Here is a 23,212-nt window from a genome sequence, read left to right on the forward strand (position 1 = left end):
GGAAACAGGTCATGCTTTAGCCAAATTATCAAACCCCCTGATTCCCTGCCAGATGGTGATGGGAGCGCAGCTTTCTGGAAGGTCCAATAAACTGCTCTATAGATCGTAGAAGGGGCCCATGTCTCCTGCAATAAGGAAATATGATGTTGATCTATAAAACTGCACCAGTCTGGGTTGGTTGTTGTTGGTAACACACCTGCCACATTCCAAGATAAACATTTAATTAGTGGATCATTTCCATCCCCAATATTTTGCAACCTCTCTTTAATCTTACTTAAAGAGGGTGTAGCTCCGCAATCCTTCCCTGCTACTTGGTCATTGCAATATATTCCTGCCTCTATTCCCACGCTACCCAGTGACAGGTTGCTTAAGGCACAGGGGACCACAGCCTTTTTACTGAGGATATCATCTCTCCCTACTTTCGGTGCAGGGGCTTTGCGTCAATCTACAATTGAAGTTGGGCTACTCCTATAACCCCGTCTTGGAGTACATATACTGGGAAGCATTTGATTGTTAGAGCTCCCTCTGAAAAACAGATTAGCCATTGATTGGGGGATCGTTTAGGTAAGAGTCACTTGGGATGAAGTACCAGGTCTCGATCTTTGGTCAAGCGCTAAAAGACCCTTTACTAAGCTCTGGCTGTTCTATTTCAGCCCCATAAGGTCTGTTTCTAAGCTATCACTTGAATATCTCTGGACAGTTACTATATCATCCCTTATAATAGACCTACATTTCTTTACACCCCTTATCCAGTGAATTACTTATTTTACAATGACATGTGAAATTGATCTCTTGATCTTGCTACTCAAGTTTGCAAGAGTAATAGTCAACCTCTAGGTGGAAGTATGTATGGAATGTTTTGGAACAATTCGGTAAATAGTGTATTGTACACATTCAACCCTTTGCTATACATCCTCAAGCACTAACTTTGTTAATGAGAGTCTGGGATCTATGTTTGACAGTACTACAGCCAGTATTCAGGGGTGCCTCTGTTATGTATGGGCATCTGTAGGAAAGAAAGGTAATGCTGATTATCATCTTAACAAATACTTGGGATCAGGCTGCAGCAAAAACATTTGAGCTAGCCAATGTAATTTGGAAAGTCTTAGGTTATTTATTGAAGAAAGGCTAAAGTGAAATACTGAATTATAATTGTGACTGTAATTACATAGAACTCGTAAGAGGTCATGCCAAATATCTGAGTGTGTTGATATTCACATCTGTATACATTTTAAGCAGATGACTGTCATTTATATATTTCATGTATCCAGGTTTAAGATGATTTGACGGAAGAACCAAAGTGGAATGGGAAGCCCATAGTTTTGTTGGGATGCTAATCTTGATAAATAGTTTTTGGTCTCCTAGATTTGTAAAAAAAAAACTTTCAGCAGAAATAAAACTCCGGGATTCCCCATGGGTATCTGTAATTACTTGGGTAAATGTTAGTCATCCAAATTTTTTTCTAATAAATATTTTTAAAGATGTTTCAAGACATGGCAGAGAATATTAATATAAATTCCCAAACCTTACTATAAATTCCACTTTATCATGTAATCCTTTACTCCCACTGATGTTGTCTTGGCAATCAATTTAAAGTACTCAGGTATTAAGAATAATCCGACGTCTACTCAGTCTGAACACTGGGATTTTTTTTTTTGACGTTTAGAACTAAAATGTGTGTTAAATTCTCATTTATCTACTTTGAGCTCTATCTGTCAGTATCATTTGTTTCTTAATAGTACACAGAACTACCGGACAATCTCATTTTAGTTAAACTATAAGCAAAGAACTAGCTAAGAAACGCATTTTTATAATCTACTCATTGAATGCACGGTTCTTACTAAAATAATAGCACTCCATATCTAGATTGATAGAACTTCAGAATAAGGGGGACTGAGTCATTCCACACCTTCCTATTCTGTCAGCCCGGTTCCTGGCTAGCTCACAGTGCCTCATCCAAACCCCAGACCTCCCGAGTGGAAGGTGTTTGTAGCAACTTAAACATGACACTCTGACTGTGATACCCTGACTCCCAAAGGAAGTCGTGGAAACAAATCTCAGACTTTCATTGTGTTACTCATGCATGTCCAGGTGGAAACACGAGAGATACAAAATACATTTTCAATACTACATTTATTGAAACAGTCGTAATCTGGCAAAGAGAGAATGAGCTGCAATAATTAGGCAGATGAAACCGAGCAAAGTAATCCACATTATGAATATGGTAAAGATAATGAACAATCCAATCATGGTAAATTAATTCTGAAGTTTCTAGAGGTTCCTACCTAACCCTAAGACTATTCTGAGACCACTGCGGGTGTACCCTTCTGCCTCTGTGTGATCTGAGGGATTAGCCTTAGCCCCATACCTGTAAACTTTGTCAGGAGTCAGTCTTTAGTGAGGAAGGCAATCCTTTTTGAAAACTGGAAGATTAGCTCCAGTAGAGCTGCTTGACAAACACAGATTTTGTCCCAGGATGGTTGTGGCTGGAATGCCCCTCTGCGCCTTTTGGGTCAATGCATCATTTATAAACTTAAACCACACTGTGTTATAAGCACAGCTCTGATGCTGTGCTATGTCTAGCTTTTAGAAGCCTGAACAGGCAATGCAAGCACTAGGATTTTGTGTACTGTGGTCCTAGCCTTGTACAGGATGTACTGAGTATACGCCGCGAAAAGGGTAATTAAAACAAGCAACTCGTACATTATGTTCCTACAATTTAATTATGCAAGAAAAGTGTCTAAGATGTTATTGATAAAGGCCATGCTAAAAGCAAAGGGGTGTAGAATTTATTAAAATATCTACTTATCCATGGGACAAGTTGCTTCTTAAATCTACTTGTCATATAAAAACATCTTGTAAAGAAATGGCTCCCTGTTGCAGTTACCCCCCACTTTTTGCCTGATACTGATGCTGACTTGACTGAGAAGTGTGCTGGGACCCTGCTAACCAGGCCCCAGCACCAGTGTTCTTTCACCTAAAATGTACCATTGATCCCACAATTGGCACACCCTGGCATCCAGATAAGTCCCTTGTAACTGGTACCTCTGGTACCAAGGGCCCTGATGCCAGGGAAGGTCTCTAAGGGCTGCAGCATGCATTATGCCACCCTAGAGACCCCTCACTCAGCACAGCCACACTGCTTACAAGCCTGTGTGTGCTAGTGAGAACAAAATGAGTAAGTCGACATGGCACTCCCCTCAGGGTGCCATGCCAGCCTCTCACTGCCTATGCAGTATAGATAAGACACCCCTCTAGCAGGCCTTACAGCCCTAAGGCAGGGTGCACTATACCATAGGTGAGGGTACCAGTGCATGAGCACTGTGCCCCTACAGTGTCTAAGCAAAACCTTAGACATTGTAAGTGCAGGGTAGCCATAAGAGTATATGGTCTGGGAGTCTGTTTTACACGAACTCCACAGCACCATAATGGCTACACTGAAAACTGGGAAGTTTGGTATCAAACTTCTCAGCACAATAAATGCACACCGATGCCAGTGTACATTTTATTGTAAAATACACCACAGAGGGCACCTTAGAGGTGCCCCCTGAAACTTAACCGACTGTCTGTGTAGGCTGACTAGTTCCAGCAGCCTGCCACACCAGAGACATGTTGCTGGCCCCATGGGGAGAGTGCCTTTGTCACTCTGAGGCCAGTAACAAAGCCTGCACTGGGTGGAGATGCTAACACCTCCCCCAGGCAGGAGCTGTAACACCTGGCGGTGAGCCTCAAAGGCTCACCCCTTTGTCACAGCCCAGCAGGGCACTCCAGCTTAGTGGAGTTGCCCGCCCCCTCCGGCCACGGCCCCCACTTTTGGCGGCAAGGCTGGAGGGAACAAAGAAAGCAACAAGGAGGAGTCACTGGCCAGTCAGGACAGCCCCTAAGGTGTCCTGAGCTGAGGTGACTCTAACTTTTAGAAATCCTCCATCTTGCAGATGGAGGATTCCCCCAATAGGGTTAGGATTGTGACCCCCTCCCCTTGGGAGGAGGCATAAAGAGGGTGTACCCACCCTCAGGGCTAGTAGCCATTGGCTACTAACCCCCCAGACCTAAACACGCCCTTAAATTTAGTATTTAAGGGCTCCCCTGAACCCTAGAAAATTAGATTCCTGCAACTACAAGAAGAAGGACTGCCTAGCTGAAAACCCCTGCAGCGGAAGACCAGAAGACGACAACTGCCTTGGCTCCAGAAACTCACCGGCCTGTCTCCTGCCTTCCAAAGATCCTGCTCCAGCGACGCCTTCCAAAGGGACCAGCGACCTCGACATCCTCTGAGGACTGCCCCTGCTTCGAAAAGACAAGAAACTCCCGAGGACAGCGGACCTGCTCCAAGAAAAGCTGCAACTTTGTTTCCAGCAGCTTTAAAGAACCCTGCAAGCTCCCCGCAAGAAGCGTGAGACTTGCAACACTGCACCCGGCGACCCCGACTCGGCTGGTGGCGATCCAACACCTCAGGAGGGACCCCAGGACTACTCTGATACTGTGAGTACCAAAACCTGTCCCCCCTGAGCCCCCACAGCGCCGCCTGCAGAGGGAATCCCGAGGCTTCCCCTGACCGCGACTCTTTGAACCTAAAGTCCCGACGCCTGGGAGAGACCCTGCACCCGCAGCCCCCCGGACCTGAAGGACCGGACTTTCACTGGAGAAGTGACCCCCAGGAGTCCCTCTCCCTTGCCCAAGTGGAGGTTTCCCCGAGGAATCCCCCCCTTGCCTGCCTGCAGCGCTGAAGAGATCCCGAGATCTCTCATAGACTAACATTACAAACCCGACGCCTGTTCCTACACTGCACCCGGCCGCCCCCGCGCTGCTGAGGGTGAAATTTCTGTGTGGACTTGTGTCCCCCCCGGTGCCCTACAAAACCCCCCTGGTCTGCCCTCCGAAGACGCGGGTACTTACCTGCAAGCAGACCGGAACCGGGGCACCCCCTTCTCTCCATTCTAGCCTATGTGTTTTGGGCACCACTTTGAACTCTGCACCTGACCGGCCCTGAACTGCTGGTGTGGTGACTTTGGGGTTGCTCTAAACCCCCAACGGTGGGCTACCTTGGACCAAGAACTGAACCCTGTAAGTGTCTTACTTACCTGGTAAAACTAACAAAAACTTACCTCCCCCAGGAACTGTGAAAATTGCACTAAGTGTCCACTTTTAAAACAGCTATTTGTCAATAACTTGAAAAGTATACATGCAATTTTGATGATTTGAAGTTCCTAAAGTACTTACCTGCAATACCTTTCGAATGAGATATTACATGTAGAATTTGAACCTGTGGTTCTTAAAATAAACTAAGAAAAGATATTTTTCTATATAAAAACCTATTGGCTGGATTTGTCTCTGAGTGTGTGTACCTCATTTATTGTCTATGTGTATGTACAACAAATGCTTAACACTACTCCTTGGATAAGCCTACTGCTCGACCACACTACCACAAAATAGAGCATTAGTATTATCTATTTTTACCACTATTTTACCTCTAAGGGGAACCCTTGGACTCTGTGCATGCTATTCCTTACTTTGAAATAGCACATACAGAGCCAACTTCCTACATTGGTGGATCAGCGGTGGGGTACAAGACTTTGCATTTGCTGGACTACTCAGCCAATACCTGATCACACGACAAATTCCAAAATTGTCATTAGAAATTGATTTTTTGCAATTTGAAAAGTTTTCTAAATTCTTAAAAGACCTGCTAGGGCCTTGTGTTAGATCCTGTTTAGCATTTCTTTTAGAGTTTAAAAGTTTGTAAAAGTTTGAATTAGATTCTAGAACCAGTTGTAGATTCTTAAAAAGTATTCCAACTTTTAGAAGCAAAATGTCTAGCACAGATGTGACTGTGGTGGAACTCGACACCACACCTTACCTCCATCTTAAGATGAGGGAGCTAAGGTCACTCTGTAAAATAAAGAAAATAACAATGGGCCCCAAACCTACCAAAATACAGCTCCAGGAGCTTTTGGCAGAGTTTGAAAAGGCCAACCCCTCTGAGGGTAGCAACTCAGAGGAAGAGGATAGTGACTTGGAGGAAAATTCCCCCCTACCAGTCCTATCTAGGGAGAACAGGGTCCCTCAAACCCTGACTCCAAAAATAATAGTCAGAGATGCTGGTTCCCTCACAGGAGAGACCAACACCTCTGAAATCACTGAGGATAACTCCAGTGAAGATGACCCCCTGTTAGCCAGGATGGTCAAAAGATTGACTTTGGAAAAGCAGCTCCTAGCCATAGAAAGGGAAAGAAAAGAGATGGGCCTAGGTCCCATCGATGGTGGCAGCAACTTAAATAGGGTCAGAGATTCTCCTGACATCCTAAAAATCCCCAAAGGGATTGTAACAAAATATGAAGATGGTGATGACATCACCAAATGGTTCACAACTTTTGAGAGGGCTTGTGTAACCAGAAAAGTAAACAGATCTCACTGGGGTGCTCTCCTTTGGGAAATGTTCACTGGAAAGTGTAGGGATAGACTCCTCACACTCTCTGGAAAAGATGCAGAATCTTATGACCTCATGAAGGGTACCCTGATTGAGGGCTTTGGATTCTCCACTGAGGAGTATAGAATTAGATTCAGGGGGGCTCAAAAATCCTCGAGCCAGACCTGGGTTGACTTTGTAGACTACTCAGTAAAAACACTAGATGGTTGGTTAACTGGAAATGAAGTGTGTGACTATGTTGGGCTTTATAATTTGTTTATGAAAGAACACATTTTAAGTAACTGCTTCAATGAAAAGTTGCATCAGTATCTGGTAGACCTAGGTCCAATTTCTCCCCAAGAATTGGGAAAGAAGGCAGACCACTGGGTCAAGACTAGGGTAACCAAAACTTCCACTGGGGGTGACCAAAAGAAAGGGGTTACAAAAACTCCCCAGGAGAAAGTGGGTGACACTAGAAACAAAGAAAAAGAGTCCTCTGTAGGCCCCCAAAAACCAGAACAGGTGGGTGGGCCCCAAGACACAACCCAAAACAAAGGTGGGTACCAGGGTAAGAACTGGGATGCCACTAAGGCATGGTGCCACAACTGTAAACAGTCTGGGCACCACACCAAGGACACTTCTTGTCCCAAAAACAAACCCCAGAACAAGATTCCAGGGGTAACCAGTGTAGCCATGGGAGATGACTCCTCAGATGAGGAGGTCTTCATAGCCTTCAACTGGAAACAGGGCCCAACAGGTGAGTTGGAGATTCCAGAGGGAAGTAGACACTTCCACCACCTACTGGTGAATGGAATCCCAACCACTGCCCTGAGAGACACTTGTGCCAGTCACACTATTGTGCATGACAGGCTGGTGCTCTCAAACCAGTACATCCCAGGTGAGACTGCCAGGGTAAGAGTTAGCCTAGACAGGGTCACTAAGAGGCCTGTGGCTTTAGTGCCCATAGAAGTGGGTGGCACTCTTAGCTGGAGAAGGGTAGTAGTCAGTACAGACCTCCCCCTTGATTGTCTCCTTGGAAATGACTACCCAGAGGTTAGTCAGAGCCCAAGAGAGGAACTGGTCCAGTGCCAGTCCTCTCCCAAGGATTCTGGAAGTCCTGCCTCTGCAGTAAATGCAAGCAGGCCCCAGAAGAAGAAGAAAAGAAAACAGAGTAGGAAGGGTGGACAACCTTTAGCCAAGGTTACAGCAAGCCAAGGAGATTCTGCTCCAGTAGGGGAGAACTCCAAAAATGGCCCTGATAAAGTCCAACCTGACCCACAAGAAGTCCTGGCTAGTCAGGCAACTGTTAAACCTGAGTGGGTGGCTCCTCAGCTAACAGAAGAAAGAGTGGAAGAAGGGTGTTTACTACAAGATGTGGTAACCCCCCACTCTAATACAGCAGACAGGCAACCTGAACCCAAAGAAGCCTGTAACTTAGCCCCTTCCCTTTTAGGTGAAGAGCTAAAGGTGTGGTTCTGGGCACTGACAGCTGTCAGTGGCCTCTGCTGGGTGTTAGCCTTTATGGCTGCACTATCCTTAGCATGGTGGTCTGACCCCATGCCAAATAGCAAGTTAGGCCCCCTGACCCTATTGGTCATGGTGGGGTTACTCCAGCTCTGGGTAACCTCTTTGGGTAAGCTAGGGGTAACCCTGGCCAAGATAAGGTTAGCAGAGGTGGATACCTCTAAGACCAAAATAGAAAGAATGGGTGGAGACATTGAAGAGGCAGACAAGAGGCAATTCAGACTAGGTCCTATCACTGTGGAAGTGGGTCAGTTCCCCAAAGGGAATGACCTGAACAGAAGGATGTAAGGCAGAGTAGGCCCTGCAACTAACCAGCCTATTTCTCCTACTCTTCCTCGCCTGACAGACTAGGAAGACTCTCCCAGCTTGGGCTGAGTCTCCTGGCCTGTGGGCTGGGGGGGGGCTTGTGTAAAGAAATGGCTCCCTGTTGCAGTTACCCCCCACTTTTTGCCTGATACTGATGCTGACTTGACTGAGAAGTGTGCTGGGACCCTGCTAACCAGGCCCCAGCACCAGTGTTCTTTCACCTAAAATGTACCATTGATCCCACAATTGGCACACCCTGGCATCCAGATAAGTCCCTTGTAACTGGTACCTCTGGTACCAAGGGCCCTGATGCCAGGGAAGGTCTCTAAGGGCTGCAGCATGCATTATGCCACCCTAGAGACCCCTCACTCAGCACAGCCACACTGCTTACAAGCCTGTGTGTGCTAGTGAGAACAAAATGAGTAAGTCGACATGGCACTCCCCTCAGGGTGCCATGCCAGCCTCTCACTGCCTATGCAGTATAGATAAGTCACCCCTCTAGCAGGCCTTACAGCCCTAAGGCAGGGTGCACTATACCATAGGTGAGGGTACCAGTGCATGAGCACTGTGCCCCTACAGTGTCTAAGCAAAACCTTAGACATTGTAAGTGCAGGGTAGCCATAAGAGTATATGGTCTGGGAGTCTGTTTTACACGAACTCCACAGTACCATAATGGCTACACTGAAAACTGGGAAGTTTGGTATCAAACTTCTCAGCACAATAAATGCACACCGATGCCAGTGTACATTTTATTGTAAAATACACCACAGAGGGCACCTTAGAGGTGCCCCCTGAAACTTAACCGACTGTCTGTGTAGGCTGACTAGTTCCAGCAGCCTGCCACACCAGAGACATGTTGCTGGCCCCATGGGGAGAGTGCCTTTGTCACTCTGAGGCCAGTAACAAAGCCTGCACTGGGTGGAGATGCTAACACCTCCCCCAGGCAGGAGCTGTAACACCTGGCGGTGAGCCTCAAAGGCTCACCCCTTTGTCACAGCCCAGCAGGGCACTCCAGCTTAGTGGAGTTGCCCGCCCCCTCCGGCCACGGCCCCCACTTTTGGCGGCAAGGCTGGAGGGAACAAAGAAAGCAACAAGGAGGAGTCACTGGCCAGTCAGGACAGCCCCTAAGGTGTCCTGAGCTGAGGTGACTCTAACTTTTAGAAATCCTCCATCTTGCAGATGGAGGATTCCCCCAATAGGGTTAGGATTGTGACCCCCTCCCCTTGGGAGGAGGCATAAAGAGGGTGTACCCACCCTCAGGGCTAGTAGCCATTGGCTACTAACCCCCCAGACCTAAACACGCCCTTAAATTTAGTATTTAAGGGCTCCCCTGAACCCTAGAAAATTAGATTCCTGCAACTACAAGAAGAAGGACTGCCTAGCTGAAAACCCCTGCAGCGGAAGACCAGAAGACGACAACTGCCTTGGCTCCAGAAACTCACCGGCCTGTCTCCTGCCTTCCAAAGATCCTGCTCCAGCGACGCCTTCCAAAGGGACCAGCGACCTCGACATCCTCTGAGGACTGCCCCTGCTTCGAAAAGACAAGAAACTCCCGAGGACAGCGGACCTGCTCCAAGAAAAGCTGCAACTTTGTTTCCAGCAGCTTTAAAGAACCCTGCAAGCTCCCCGCAAGAAGCGTGAGACTTGCAACACTGCACCCGGCGACCCCGACTCGGCTGGTGGCGATCCAACACCTCAGGAGGGACCCCAGGACTACTCTGATACTGTGAGTACCAAAACCTGTCCCCCCTGAGCCCCCACAGCGCCGCCTGCAGAGGGAATCCCGAGGCTTCCCCTGACCGCGACTCTTTGAACCTAAAGTCCCGACGCCTGGGAGAGACCCTGCACCCGCAGCCCCCCGGACCTGAAGGACCGGACTTTCACTGGAGAAGTGACCCCCAGGAGTCCCTCTCCCTTGCCCAAGTGGAGGTTTCCCCGAGGAATCCCCCCCTTGCCTGCCTGCAGCGCTGAAGAGATCCCGAGATCTCTCATAGACTAACATTACAAACCCGACGCCTGTTCCTACACTGCACCCGGCCGCCCCCGCGCTGCTGAGGGTGAAATTTCTGTGTGGACTTGTGTCCCCCCCGGTGCCCTACAAAACCCCCCTGGTCTGCCCTCCGAAGACGCGGGTACTTACCTGCAAGCAGACCGGAACCGGGGCACCCCCTTCTCTCCATTCTAGCCTATGTGTTTTGGGCACCACTTTGAACTCTGCACCTGACCGGCCCTGAGCTGCTGGTGTGGTGACTTTGGGGTTGCTCTAAACCCCCAACGGTGGGCTACCTTGGACCAAGAACTGAACCCTGTAAGTGTCTTACTTACCTGGTAAAACTAACAAAAACTTACCTCCCCCAGGAACTGTGAAAATTGCACTAAGTGTCCACTTTTAAAACAGCTATTTGTCAATAACTTGAAAAGTATACATGCAATTTTGATGATTTGAAGTTCCTAAAGTACTTACCTGCAATACCTTTCGAATGAGATATTACATGTAGAATTTGAACCTGTGGTTCTTAAAATAAACTAAGAAAATATATTTTTCTATATAAAAACCTATTGGCTGGATTTGTCTCTGAGTGTGTGTACCTCATTTATTGTCTATGTGTATGTACAACAAATGCTTAACACTACTCCTTGGATAAGCCTACTGCTCGACCACACTACCACAAAATAGAGCATTAGTATTATCTATTTTTACCACTATTTTACCTCTAAGGGGAACCCTTGGACTCTGTGCATGCTATTCCTTACTTTGAAATAGCACATACAGAGCCAACTTCCTACACATCTCCTTGTCCCTTTGGTGCCATGGCAAGAAATTATGGCATCAATCTCATTATGTAAGAGCTCTCATACTAGCCTCTCTTATGATGCCCAGGCTACTACCATAGTAGGGCTTGAATACTTGCAATTTCAAATCCCTACTGTAGCAATGTCCTTGTTTTGCCATCTTTCTGCAGATCTACATAGTGGGGCTGGAGGAAGCAGTAAGCAATAGTTCCAAGGCTGGAATGCCTTTGAGTCTGCAAACCTACTAACTTGCATGTTTTTTTTTTTTTTAAATCTGTTTATTAAATGCAACCTTTACACAACAATACAATAGCTGTTCATAATTTTGCAATCCGTTTACACACTTATATAGATTTACACAGCATTACTACGCCATAAGGTGTCAAAAAAGGAGGGAAAGAAAAGAAAGAGAGAAAAAAAAAAGGGGGGACAAAGGAGAGCGAAAATAAAAAGCGGGGAAAGCAATTATGGAATCGATAAGGGCAAGGAAAAAAGAAGGTGAAGCAGCATTCAGCTTGGGAGCTATATGTGAACTAATTGCAGCTCAGAGACACAGCCAATCACTGTTGGTGTCAATACTAGTTTAAGTGATCCCCTGCAGTGCGTGGGGGAAGAGGAGGGAAGGAACGCGGCTAATATATATGAATGAGTTGGAAACCATCTCAAAAGTGTGAAATGTGTCTGTGGGGTTGACAGGTTAAGGGGCAGGCATGATTTTGCATGTTCTAGATATATGTTACATGTATGTGCTAACACATGGAGCGTGTCTGAGCTTGGTATGGAGATATCTTGTGGGGAGGGATAAGGATATTAGTAATGGGTACACTTGAGAGTGGCTAAAATTAGAGCAGCATAATTAAAGTATTGACCGTGACAGCCAGAACTGTGATAGGTATGTATAGTATCCCGTTCACGGGGGATACATGTCGTCTCTGGCCTCAATAGCCACCACAAAAGTGTCCCAAACTTCGGTGCCCTCTGAAATGAGACCTCTCTGTTGTAGTAGGTGGAGTGTCTGGGCTTCAGCTTGCGCTCGGCTGTGTAAATCACGCAGCCATGACACGTGGGGGGGGGGGCATGCAGAGCTTTCCAGTGCGTTGCTATTAAACGTTTGTAAACCACAAATGCCAAGTCTATAAATTTGTGTATTTGTTTATCTGTTCTGGCACGATGGCGTATGCCAAGTAAACAGGAGTCCGGCGTGGGCACCAGGGTGTGAGATGAGATATCTGCTGTGACCTCCGTCACACGTTGCCAGGCCGAGTTTGAGTGGCGGCTCCAGACCATGTGGAAGAAGTCAGCTGCTGGTGTAGCGCATCTAGGACATATTGATGTTGTGCTCGGGTATATTCTTTGGATGCGGGCTGGTGATAAATCTGATTGGTGAAGGTAATTGAATTGGGTGTAACGCAGGCGAGGATTGCGGGATATTGATTTAATCATTGAGAGAGCGGCAGTCCAGGTTTTCTGTGGTAGTGGTGAGGGGAGGACAGAGTCCCAGCGCGTCTTCGCGTGTGGCAGGGTGGTGCATATCTCTACAAGCAATGCTTTGTATAATGTAGTAATGATGCCCTTTGAACTGCCTATAGTAAGGATATTGGTGAGTAGCGGGGACTCCGGAGGCTCTGAGTCACCTGCGCCCCAGAGATTATTGAGTAATAATTTTATGGCATTAAATGTTAGAAAGGCCCCATTTCGCATCGTACCCACGGATACCAGTTCCGCAAAGGTATGCATCACGGAGCTAGAGTATAAATCACCCAACTGGAGTGTGTTTATTCCCCGCGTATCATGATGTGTTGAGAGGGTTTGGGTGCCCGGCATTTGAAACAGTTGCAACAAGGGTGAATAGGGGGGAGTGGTAGCCTTATTCTGGACGTATCTGTGCCAGCAAAATCGAGTTGCTACTAACAGTATTAGTCTGGGAAGCTCAGGGGGGGAGCTAGTTAGGATTTTAAGCAGCAGCCCCTGTGGTGCTGTACGTTTCTGCAACATTATGCCCTCAACCGAAGGAACATCTTGGAGCCATGTGGATAGCCATGATAATTGGGTAGCTGCATAATATCTTTCAAAGTTAGGCATACCCAATCCGCCCATCTCTTGTGGATGCTGTGTTATAGACAGCGCCACTCTGCGTCTGTCTTTGCCCCAGAGTAGGTCAGTTAGCATTGATTGCAGTTTGTTAAAGAAGGAACGTGGCAGGCACAACGGGAGGGCAGTGAAATAGTATAAAAACCTTGGAAGGATAAGCATCTTGGCTATCGTCACCCGACCCATGGGGGACAGGGGGAGCGAGCTCCAGAAAGGTATTGAGCTGCGGATGGAGCCAAGCACCCTATCTATATTACCTTCTTTTAAGTCTGTAATGGAGTGATAGATCTGCACTCCCAGATATTTAAAGGTTGTGTGCGACCATGGTAATTTATATTGTGGTAATGTCGTATGGTGAGCAGCCGGGATCGGGGTGAGAGGAAAGATGCTTGATTTGGACCAGTTGACGTGCAGACCAGAGGCGAAAGCGAAGGATTCCAGCATCCGCAGTACCTCTGCCATGAGGGTTGAGTGATCACGCAGATATATTAAGGCATCGTCTGCATACAAGGATACAATGTGATAGGTGTTGGACTCCGGGATGCCCCATATGTGTGCATAGCTCCGTAGCTTAATCGCTAGTGGCTCCATGGCAATAGCGAATAGCAAGGGAGATAATGGGCAGCCTTGTCTGGTGCCTCTGCCTATGGGGAATGGTTCGGAGATAGATCGGCCGTTTTTGACATGGGCAGTGGGCTTGGAATATAGCGTTTTGATCCAGTTAATAAAACCGGAACCAAAACCAAATGCTTTAAGTGTGCATAGGAGGTAGTTCCAACTGAGTGTGTCAAACGCTTTTTCTATATCTAGGGAGAGGGCCACTGTTTCCATGTTTGTATTGCTATGCATTGTGTAGGAGTCTTCTGTTATTCAGGAAAGTGCTTCTACCAGGAATAAAGCCGGGATTGATCATGGTGTATTAAACTCGATAAGTAGGGGAGGAGTCTGTTTGCAAGTACCTTCCCTAATAGTTTGCAGTCTGTGTTCAGCAAGGAGAGCGGCCTATATGATTTGACATCAAGAGGGTCACGGCCTGATTTTGGGAGGACGACTATCAGTGCCTCGCGCATTGAGTCCGGCAATTTTAGGTTGTGGTGTGCTTCGTTGAATACTTCTATAAGTGGGTGTAATAAGTGGGCAGCGTGGGAGTTAAAATATTCAACTGGTAGGCCGTCAGACCCGGGGGTTTTGCTGCGTGCCATTTGTGATAGGGCTAAGCGCAGCTCTTCAATAGTGATAGGGCCGTCTAGAGTAGCAGCATTATCAAGGATAAGTTGGTTTTGGGGGACCAGGTGTAGTGTGTCAATAAGGTATTGCTCTGGGGGATGTGGGGGGGTGTATAATGGGTACGGTAATATGCGGAGAAGGCGTCGTTTATGCCTGCTTGGGTGTTAACGATGATATCAGGGTTTAAGCGTATCGCACCAATGGGAGTTGGTAGTGATGGCTGCCGGATCAGCCAAGCTAATAATCTGCCCGACCTGTCTCCCTCAGCGTGTTGTCTTGCCATTTAATGTCTATAGTCGTATTTGCTTAATCTGTTGTCTGCTTCCTTGTGAGCGGCCCTAAGCAAGTGTAGTGTTATTAGTGTGGGCTCACCACTGTCAATCACATTCTCTGCTTTGCGGAGCTTCACCTAAGTCCTGTAGTTCCTTGGTGAGTGCTTTTCTAACCCCTACCGTGGCCGAGAGGCAATGACCGCGTATCACCACTTTGTGGGCGTCCCACTCTATGGCACGGGATGAGGTTGTATTTTTGTTTGATAGAAAGTAATCGGCTAAACTTTTGGAGATATCCATTTGAAAAGGGGGGTCTAAAAGAGCTTCTGGTTGTAGACGCCATGTTGGTATCCGAGTGTGTGTGTGTCCCCAAGCCAATGTCAGGCATAGTGGATTGTGGTCTGATATCGTGCGAGCTAAATATTCAGACAAGCATACTTTATGAATAATAGTTGCGGATACAAAGAACATATCTATTCTGGTATGTAGCTTGTGTACTGGAGAGAAATAAGAGTATTCGCGGTGAGTGGGATGGATCACCCTCCATATATCCCTCAGCCCATTGTTTGATGCCCAGTGCGCCAGAGCCTGCGAGGCTCGATTGGAGGGGGCCGCGATGAGCGGGGGGAATGAGCGGTCTATTCGAGTATCCAGGACACTATTAAAGTCGCCCCCCCATATGCATTCTAATGTGGGGTCGTTAAGATTGCCAGTGGAAAGCGTGGATAAGAAGTCGCGCTGGTCCGCGTTTGGGGAGTACAGTGCGACCAGGGCTAATGGGGATCCATCTAGGGTGCCTTCAAGTATCACATGTCTACCATTTGGGTCACACTGTGTGCGAGACAGTGCAAACGGGACCCCAGGTGCGATCCAAATGGCTACTCCGCGGGCAAAGGACGAGGAGGTAGTGCCGTGTAGTTGGCCTTTCCATTTTGAGCGTGTGCTTTCCAGGGTGGACTTAGCAAAATGTGTCTCTTGTAATAAAGCTATTTGTATTTGATGTCTTGTAAGGAAAGCGTAAACCTTTTGACGTTTCCGTGGAGTTGCCATGCCCCTAACGTTCCATGTGAGTATCTTGTATTTCAGGATCCCTTGGTGCGTGTGAGTGGCCATAGTTGTTTTGTAGCTATTATGTAAATGGAAGAATAATTGTCTGTCATCCCCGTTATGACATTGTTATGGTGCTCAATCCTTGTGATTGACCGATCAGTGATTAGCAAACTATGAGCTGTGGGCTTGTTGCTACTGTGAGCGTTTCTTGTGTATTTGCTGCTGCCTTTACATTTGACCCGCCCTTGATAAAACCAACCACCTAATATAGAGGTGCACGCTAAAACAACATGCAACAAATAAACTATTAGCAAATAAACAATTCCTGTAATCTCCGGTGTAAGAGAATGGTCCATGTGGAGCCCGGGGGTGCCAGTTGGCATTGGTGCAAAGGTGTTGCGCTCCCCTGCCCGGGGTCACTCATGGGTCAGAAAGCAAGGCTCGCCGGCCGGAGGGCGCATATAGGTTGCGAGTCTTTGTGAGGGGACAGTTAAGAAACAGTGACGGAGTCTTTTTGTCGTTGAATAACCAGAGCGACGAGGAGACATCACACCGCGGTCGGCCAGCAGGAGCAGACGGAATCCAGACGCTCAGCAGATATCGTCCGCTGTGCGTGGTGTGAGAGGGGGACCCCGTGTGAACTCGGCTGAGTCAGAGTTTATATCCTGTTCCAATTTAGCATCCGTTTGCATAGATAGTGCAGTTGGTGAGGCACTGACGAATCTGGATGTTGTCCGCAGGAGCCGAGAGCGCTCGGATTGTGCTTGCTCAGGAGAGGGTCTGGCCCCTTGCCTCTTACGTTGCTTGCGGATCAGCGTGGAGAAAGGTCTATTGTCGTCCTGTGAGCTTGTGTCCAGCGGATCGGCTAGGCCCTTGGCATGCAGCCAAGTCCAGGCATCTTCCGGAATAGTGAAAAAAAAGGAGCGAGTGTCGTCCTGCACCTGAAGTCTGGCTGGAAACATCATCGCGTACTTGATGCTATGTTTGCGGAGGCAAGTTTTAACCCGATAAAAGGAGTTACGCTTTTTCTGCACCTCTGCTGTAAAGTCTGGGCAAGCTGTTATCGTAGCATTTTCATAGCGCACTGGGCTAGATTTGCAGAATAATTGCAAGATAAGATCTGTCTCGGTAGTTAAGGAATCTTACTATGAAAGGGCGTGGTTGTGTGCCAGGTGCCTGGGGTCTACCTGGAATCCTATGTGCTCTTTCAACAGAAAAGAACTTCGGGATGTTGTCTTTAAGGATTGTGACTGTGAGCCATTGTTCGATAAATAATTCGCGCTGAAGCCCTCTGTGCGTTCGGGGAATCCGACCAGTCGTATGTTGTTGCGGCGGGACCTGCCTTCTGCATCTTCCGCTCTACGTTTTAAGGAATCAACTTTTGTTGATAGCTGCGTTAGTTGTAGTTGTAGGTCTTTCATGGAGCGAAGAAGGGACGCCGCGTCTTTTTCGAGTTTGGACACTGTCGGCCAGTGCATGTTGGTCAGTACGAAGGATATTGAGATCTTCTTTTACAGAGCCAATCTTAGCTTCCAGGGTGGTCTTAGTGTCCAGGATGGCCTGCAGTATTTTTTCGATTTGTGACGTGTGTGATTGTAAGGTTAGTTCCAACTTCTGTAGTGTTGTGTGCGTGGTGGTATGAGCTTCTGGGGGAGGTAATGTGGTGTGGTCCATTTTGCTCGGAAGTGCTCGAGTGGTCTTTGGTTTAACCATTTGGCAGTCGCAAGAGTGCCTGTGCGTTTGTGTTACGCGCGACCTCCCTACGGTGAATACGGTCAAGTGTTGCGACAGACTGGCCGATTAAAACATATACAGGACGAGTAACTCGTGGAGGAGCAGCGAGACGCGTTGACCGTTTACTTATGAGGCCTGCGGATTATAATGTCAGTAGGAATTCATGGTGCTAGTGAGATATGGGCTTGGCTCTACAAGACTAGGTAGAGGCTGTGATTGTACTGGTTGCCTTGGGTTTGAAGGAAATAATTAGCACAGTAGTAAGTTGCGACCCGATAAGTGTCGCCGAGAGCCTCACCTTATGCTGTTGTCTGCGCCCACTTTGCGCTTGGGATCCGTCCATTAGTTGTGCTTCTGCTGCCTCTCCTCTCCTGAGGTGTGGCGTGGAACCGACAAATGTGGACCCAGGCTGTCTGGGTAGGCAATCCAATCGCTGCAGACTCTGTCCCCACGGGGTCCCCACAGGGCTTAAGATGGTGCTGTTATGCAATTGCGACTACTTGGTTCAGCTTTGGGATTCTGCACACTTACGGAACGTCTCCGTGCAGTCCAGGCCGCTTTGCACGTGGAGTCGGCCCTCTGGGGGTCACAGGATTGCGGTCCGATGAAGGTTTAATATTCCAAGATGGCGGCCTCAGCTTGTGAGGCCGTCCGCTGGTGTGTGCTCAGCCCGGCCTCCGGGCCGGCCGCGGCGCCCATTATCGCCACCGGAGGTCCCGGAGGATAGCCAGTCCCTCAGCAACCTCACCGGGCCCTCCTTTGAACACGGGAATTGCCTGAGCGGGCTCGCTCCAGTAGGATCTGCCTCAGGTTGGGCGGCGCCGCAACCGGGAGGTCCCGGTCGGCGCCGCTCCCGCAGTGTAAACTCTCACAGGGCCGCGGCCGGCTCCAGCGTGCACGGCAGAGCCGTGTCAGCAGCTCCTCTCCCCTCCATTCCTGCCAGGGTCCAAGCGCCAGCCCCGGGTTCCAGATTACCCGGCGCCGCGCATCCAAGTCGCGTAGGCCCCGAGACGGGCGCAGGCCGCGGTCGCGCGCCAATCCCCGGGACCACGGCAGTTCCTGGGTCGGGGTCACATTCGCCGATGCAGCCCTCCGGTGGCCCCCTAAACGGCTACCGCACCTCGCACAGGGGGGGGTCTGGTCCTCGAAAAACAGGATAATTGTGTGGGGTAGGGAGCGGAGCCGCAGTTTATGCTGCTGCTCCGAACGCCATCTTGGCCACGCCCCTAACTTGCATGTTTTATAGATTTTCACCAGCTTTTCTCTAATCTTTTCCTATAATAAGAAAGGTTGGAAATTTACTCATGACAATGGCAGAAGTAGAAAGTCTTCCAGGGTTGGGGAAAAAAAGTGGTTGGAGGGAAAGTGAACTTGTAAACGCTCAATAGATTTTCACATCAGCAAATCTACACATGCTAAAATACAGTTCACAAATATTTTATAGGGGTACTATTTCCTGGTGCACTACTTGTGAATTCATGAAAGCCACTAATTCAAAGACATATAGCATGGGTGCACTTTTGTGACTTTCTTTAAGAATTGGGTCCCTAATTAGGTCTGGTATTATCAAAGACATTTTGTTTTTTATTAAACTTCTATTTCTCTCTCTGTCGGTTGGCTTTACTGTGAGTGATCACATTCAGCTCTTCCACAAGGAGCATATTGTCACACAAAGTAGTTTAGTTCAGTGTCAGGAACTACAGTGGCAATCAGTGGCATAATGAAACTGGAGGGGTCCCTTGGAAATAACATGGTGGGAGTTCCCTCTCCAGATTCACTCAGGGCAGGTGCTGTGCTAAAGGGGCCCCCTGGAGGGGGCTGCAGGTCCTTTGTTATGCCACTGGTGGCAACGTGTGCTTTTAGAGATCAAAAACTTTTTGTTTTGTTTTTGCCAGTATTTGCTACAATGGTGAGGGCCTGGCATCTCCTACAACAAAGTGTTACAAAAGCCATGTCAATACAAGACACGCATTGATGAAACTAAAAGTCTCACAAAACAATGTCGGATCAGTTGGCTTTGTCAGTGCCTGTGTATTTTCATGCTTCCCATAATCTTGTGGAAAATGGTTACACTGATTTTCCATTAGGAATATTTTTGAAAAATATTGGCATTCATTAACACATTTTACTAAATGACGCTTCAAAGAAATATCATCTAAAATTTCTTAGTAGTGAAAGCTTTTTTCTTAGTTGCATTTTTTCTGAACCTTTAATTTTAAAAGCAAAGAATCCTCACTCTTGCTTACAAGCTTCTGCAAACATTTGCATCTAATCAGAGCGCATTCTGGGAGCATTATACTTAGCTTTATATTGTTAAACTTTTGAAACGGGTGTACACTTTATTTTATTTTTTTACTGGAATCACTGTCAAAAGTGCAGTGTAACCTTAAAACATTTATTTACAGCGCTCACCCTAACAATGAAGGCTTTCAATTAATGAACCATAAATACAAGTTCGAACAGCATCATCACAAGGACACACACTAACTCAACTGCAGACAGTTTCCCTCTATGTAAATTGGCAGCCAAAGGGTTTGTGCTGCAGAGGGTTGGGCCTACATGTCCCAAGGACAAAATAAACATGAAAACTTGTTGCCCTTGACCCCAAACAAGATGTCCCGGATGTCGGGCGATAGGAATTCTGCATCCCTGAAAGCAATGCAGCTAAAGCGTGTAAAATATAAAATGAAGCTAAAACTCAGAACCAGTGTAAGTCCAAGAGGGCCTCACTACTAGGATTATACTGTAAACATTTAACTGACACATGTTGTGTTGTTTAGTAGTTTTGTATTTATTACACAGAGTATTAATTTCTACTCATAAGAAAAGATTGAAAATATAAAACAAAAGATACAAGGTGCAGAGTAGGAGATGCCTCGCTGTCCCATATTTTATCTTCATGCTGGGTACTTCTGTAGTACTGATCAGAAATTGCATATCATATTAGCCCAGCATTTAGGGAGCCTGTTAAACTTGATGACAGCATATTACTGTGCTGTGTACCATCAGCAGTGTGTGTGTGTGTGTGTGCTGGACACCTCCCAGCAAAAAAAAAAAAAAAAAATAGTTTCATTTGCAGGAAGGAGCGTGCCTAGGGGCTGCTAGGAAAGACATCCATATAAAACAGATATTTGAAGTTTGCTTTAAATGCTGGACCATATACAAACTTTGTTAAACTAACCATGAGTAGAGGCGATGAGGCTTCTGAGTTAAATGATTAGTAAGCCATAAACCAGTGCGCGTGGGTGGATGAGTGTGGGGGAGTGACGGCTCAGCTGCACCTGTGAGATGTGATGCTCCTCACTGCAGGAATCTGGACAGCCCCCACCCCTTTTTTTGGAGCTGGATGTTGCACATCCAAAGGCCCGCTTATGCCTCTCCCGCCCCCCCCCAACCCACCTACGAGAGGATACAATCCCTCCCCAGTTCTCCTAGGCTTAACTTATCCTGCTTAGCTGCTACCAGTATTACTTATAGTATTCATCTCTTACTGTTCTAGGAGGTTGTTTTTGTTCTTCCCTCACTGTGTTCTCTACATGGTCGATGCATACTTAACTTTCGTTGCTGAGATAGGATACCATTGTATAGCACCATGTATGTGGACTATATATGCTGCAATTGTGTTACTGTATCCTAGGTAATTCATATCTGTATAACGTCCTATTACACAGTATGCTTTTGTATCTGTTGATGGAAGAACAATAAAAACAAGTTAAACATCAAATCAGGTTTGCTCTTCGTATAAGATTCATTTTTATCATCCTTATGTCAGTACAATTACCAAATGTGTGTATGACCAAAGAAACATAAAACATATTGCTGTCATTCTTCTAGAGATCGGTTGGCTCTTCAGACATTTGTGGGAGATAAAGACTGTACTTCCACTTTCCTTCAACGGTTGGCGGATGTTATGTGGAGGATGTGATGAATGTGTAGCATTTGTTGGACAGAACATTGGGGTCATGTCCACCAAAGAGTTGGGTGGAGCTCTGTGTGTGGAGAAGAGGTGCCATTGCCTCTCGGTTGATAACTGACCAGGTTTGTTTTGCAGTTTGAGCTGTTGATCTCTGCTGCATAAGGAGTGGTAGTAGCTGTCATTTGGTGAGACTGGAGTGAGATTGAGAATATCCCAGGCATTAGTGAGGTGTTGGTGGATTTGGCAGTATGTTTTAGAAGTGGGTATTCTCCTTCTCTGTAAGGTAATAATCATTATTACGTCGGCCACTGTACACTCCCATTGACATTTTTCTGTGGCTGACATAACTGTACCGCAATGAATGTGAAGATGTAAAATTTGTAAAATGTCTTATTACCTTACTTGGGAAAGACAGCTTGAGGCCATATTCTGAAATCCAGAGCAAGCAAAGTGCATACTATTTCATACAAAGTATTAAACATTTAAGAAAAGTTCATCAGCTGATCGTTAAAACCATCTCTCAACTAATGTGTTCTTTTTATTTTCAGTTCTTTAGTGGAAGAATTTAGAAAGACTCTGTGTGCTCTGTGGCAAGGCAGCCAGACAGCGTTTAGCCCGGAATCGTTATTCTATGTTGTTTGGAAAATTATGCCGAGCTTCCGGTAAGATTGGTGTGGAAAAGTTTCTTAAATGTTTGTTTTCAAAGTGAAGGCAATGTAAGTACTTAATCACATTGTGCTTGGGGAAAGTCCTCATTTGTTATGAGGTTTGTGATCAAAACACTGCGAGGAGTTTATATGATAGCATGCAACACAACCCTGCAGAATCGTATTTGTCTAACTGATTGTTTAGCTCTTGATCCAAATACAGATGTACATTTCCATGAAATTAAACTTTTATATCAAATGTTCTGTAAAAATGCTAATTGCAAATATTGTTCGGAATAACCCTAATTGTATGAGAAATTATTACCTATTGAGAATGAGAAACTCATTCTAGGATTCTCATGAGAAACTCATTCTAGGATGAACAGTTTATGAAACCTTCTACATACAATGCCTATGGATGCTAAATGAATAGTCATTTGGAGTGATCCTTTCTAGCCTCACTCATACTTAATGCCTAAGTGTGCCCTACACAAGTCTACTAGTGCATCACTGACATTGCTGTCGCCCAACCTTATATAATTCCAGTGCAGTCCTCACTTGCTCTACTGAGCTGAGGGGATGCACTTTAGGGTCCCTCAAGCTCAACACTTTGCAACTGATAGGACCAGCAACCATAACCTGCTCACTCTAGGCACTGAGATATTTGGCTTAGGGGCAGCCAGGGTCTTCCTGTAAGAACTACCTGTGCATTGTACCCTCTGTTGCCAACGGTTGGTGAGAGAGGCAATTTTTTCCCCTCTTGGTGCTGTGTGAGAGCTACCCATTCACTTCATTTCTCATCTGTCATTGCCTTTGGATTGTTGCATGTTTGAACTTGAAATAAGTGATCTTATCTGTTAGAGGAGTTTCATTGGTATGCAAACAGAACACCTTTGTGGAATTTTATGTTTTCTATATCTGCATGTCCTTTGTAGAAAACTATGATCATAGAGGTCTGCTAAATCAAAATCTTGCAATGTTTTGAAACGCTATACAGGGAGTTCTCATTGTCCATTTGGTCCTATTGATGCTTACCTTCACCTGATGTGTAGTGTACAGATGCCCCTTCATGTACCTCAATCAGTGTCTGTTGATGGCAGCATCCTTAACTCCACTGTCAAGGATCCGAGAATCTCCTTAAGTGCTACAGCTAAAAATTATTTGATTTGTTCTCAAACGTCTCCTGTCTAAAATAGCTACCAGGACATCTGTTGGCCTCGGATTTGCACTTATTTAACATTGATGT

General features: G+C 46.6%; 1 protein-coding gene across 1 annotated transcript in view; it reads left to right on the forward strand.

Moving 5' to 3' along the window:
- USP3 (ubiquitin specific peptidase 3) overlaps positions 1 to 23,212 on the forward strand; it is a 169,944-nt gene that overhangs the window by 97,695 nt on the left and 49,037 nt on the right. Inside the window, exon 8 of the mRNA XM_069222017.1 lies at positions 21,868 to 21,981. Within this exon, the coding sequence (XP_069078118.1) occupies positions 21,868 to 21,981 (114 nt within the window). The remainder of the gene's footprint in view (positions 1 to 21,867; positions 21,982 to 23,212) is intronic.

The sequence above is a fragment of the Pleurodeles waltl genome, chromosome 3_1, assembly GCF_031143425.1.
Source record: "Pleurodeles waltl isolate 20211129_DDA chromosome 3_1, aPleWal1.hap1.20221129, whole genome shotgun sequence".
Classification (NCBI taxonomy): Eukaryota; Metazoa; Chordata; class Amphibia; order Caudata; family Salamandridae; genus Pleurodeles; species Pleurodeles waltl.